Below are 1,019 nucleotides of genomic sequence, written 5' to 3'. Positions count from 1 at the left end.
TATTTCATTGAAATAAAATTAAAAGCATTTTTTGTTTGTTTGCATTAAGTGACAGCCCTAGAAGCAGCACCAATGCTCACCAAGCTTCACCACAGGGACTCATCCAGAACACAATGCCTTTTGTTAGTGAACCTAAGACAACAAGTGTTTGGGGATTCCTTCAAACAAATTCATCTTCTTAAGCTAAGCAGGTGTACGGCATGTCAAATCTGAGTAAGGCAAAGGGAATGCTAATATTTCCTGGTCCCTTATTTGCGTGTCAAACCCGTGTGGTCCTGAAAAACCTCTCGTCTCCAACTTACAGTTGAGAAGGCCCAGCTGCAGAAGCGATGCCAGGGCTGTAAGGATCATGAAAAGCAGGAGTCCTCCTCTCCTCCCCAGAAACCCGACCACCGGGCACATGGCCAGGCAGGATGCCAGGGCAATCCCAGCCATGGTGTAGTAGTCCGCGTAGAAGTTGTGGGTAATCGCCATCTTCGCTTCATGCCCCATCATGCTTTTTGCAAAACAGTGGTGTATGCCGTAACCAGTCAGCCTAGGGGAAACAGGAGAGGGCAAGAGGAGATCGTTGCTGAGAAGGCAGTCACGCGCTGCAACCTAATTCCCTGTAGGAACACGTTAGTGCAGGAAGAATTTCTGCTGCAGGAATACATCACCTACTGCAGAAAGTCTCCTCTCGGACTTCTAGGTGCTGCTGTAAAAATAAGCAACGATCGAAAGAAGCAAAAGAAAAAGCTCTATTCAACCAGACATTTGCTATCTACTGGCTTTATTGATACATCTGGCGCTTGTGGTACGATCAGGGTACGAGCAACTTTACAAGGACTCCTAGTGCGTGATTGGTTTTCCCAGTGTATTTGAGAACTCCTCTGTCTCGAGAAGGACATCCCTCTGTTCCCAGTGCATCTGCTGACAGCCACAGAGCCCGCGCTGCTGTGATGAAGCAGCCTGTGCACTTGGACAGCAAAACATCACGCAATACAGATGTGTCTTCCAGAAAGAAGGGGGGCAAAGGGGGG

At 48.2% G+C, this 1,019-nt stretch overlaps 1 protein-coding gene across 1 annotated transcript in view; it reads right to left on the bottom strand.

Moving 5' to 3' along the window:
• SLC22A23 (solute carrier family 22, member 23) overlaps positions 1 to 1,019 on the bottom strand; it is a 96,578-nt gene that overhangs the window by 11,215 nt on the left and 84,344 nt on the right. The window contains exon 6 of the mRNA XM_009885244.1: positions 303 to 535. Coding sequence (XP_009883546.1) covers positions 303 to 535 — 233 coding nt within the window. The remainder of the gene's footprint in view (positions 1 to 302; positions 536 to 1,019) is intronic.

Source organism: Charadrius vociferus, unplaced genomic scaffold (assembly GCF_000708025.1).
Source record: "Charadrius vociferus isolate BGI_N301 unplaced genomic scaffold, ASM70802v2 scaffold565, whole genome shotgun sequence".
Lineage (NCBI taxonomy): Eukaryota > Metazoa > Chordata > Aves > Charadriiformes > Charadriidae > Charadrius > Charadrius vociferus.
The sequence above is the reverse complement of the archived record's forward strand: the minus strand, read 5'-3'. Positions and strand labels throughout refer to the sequence as shown.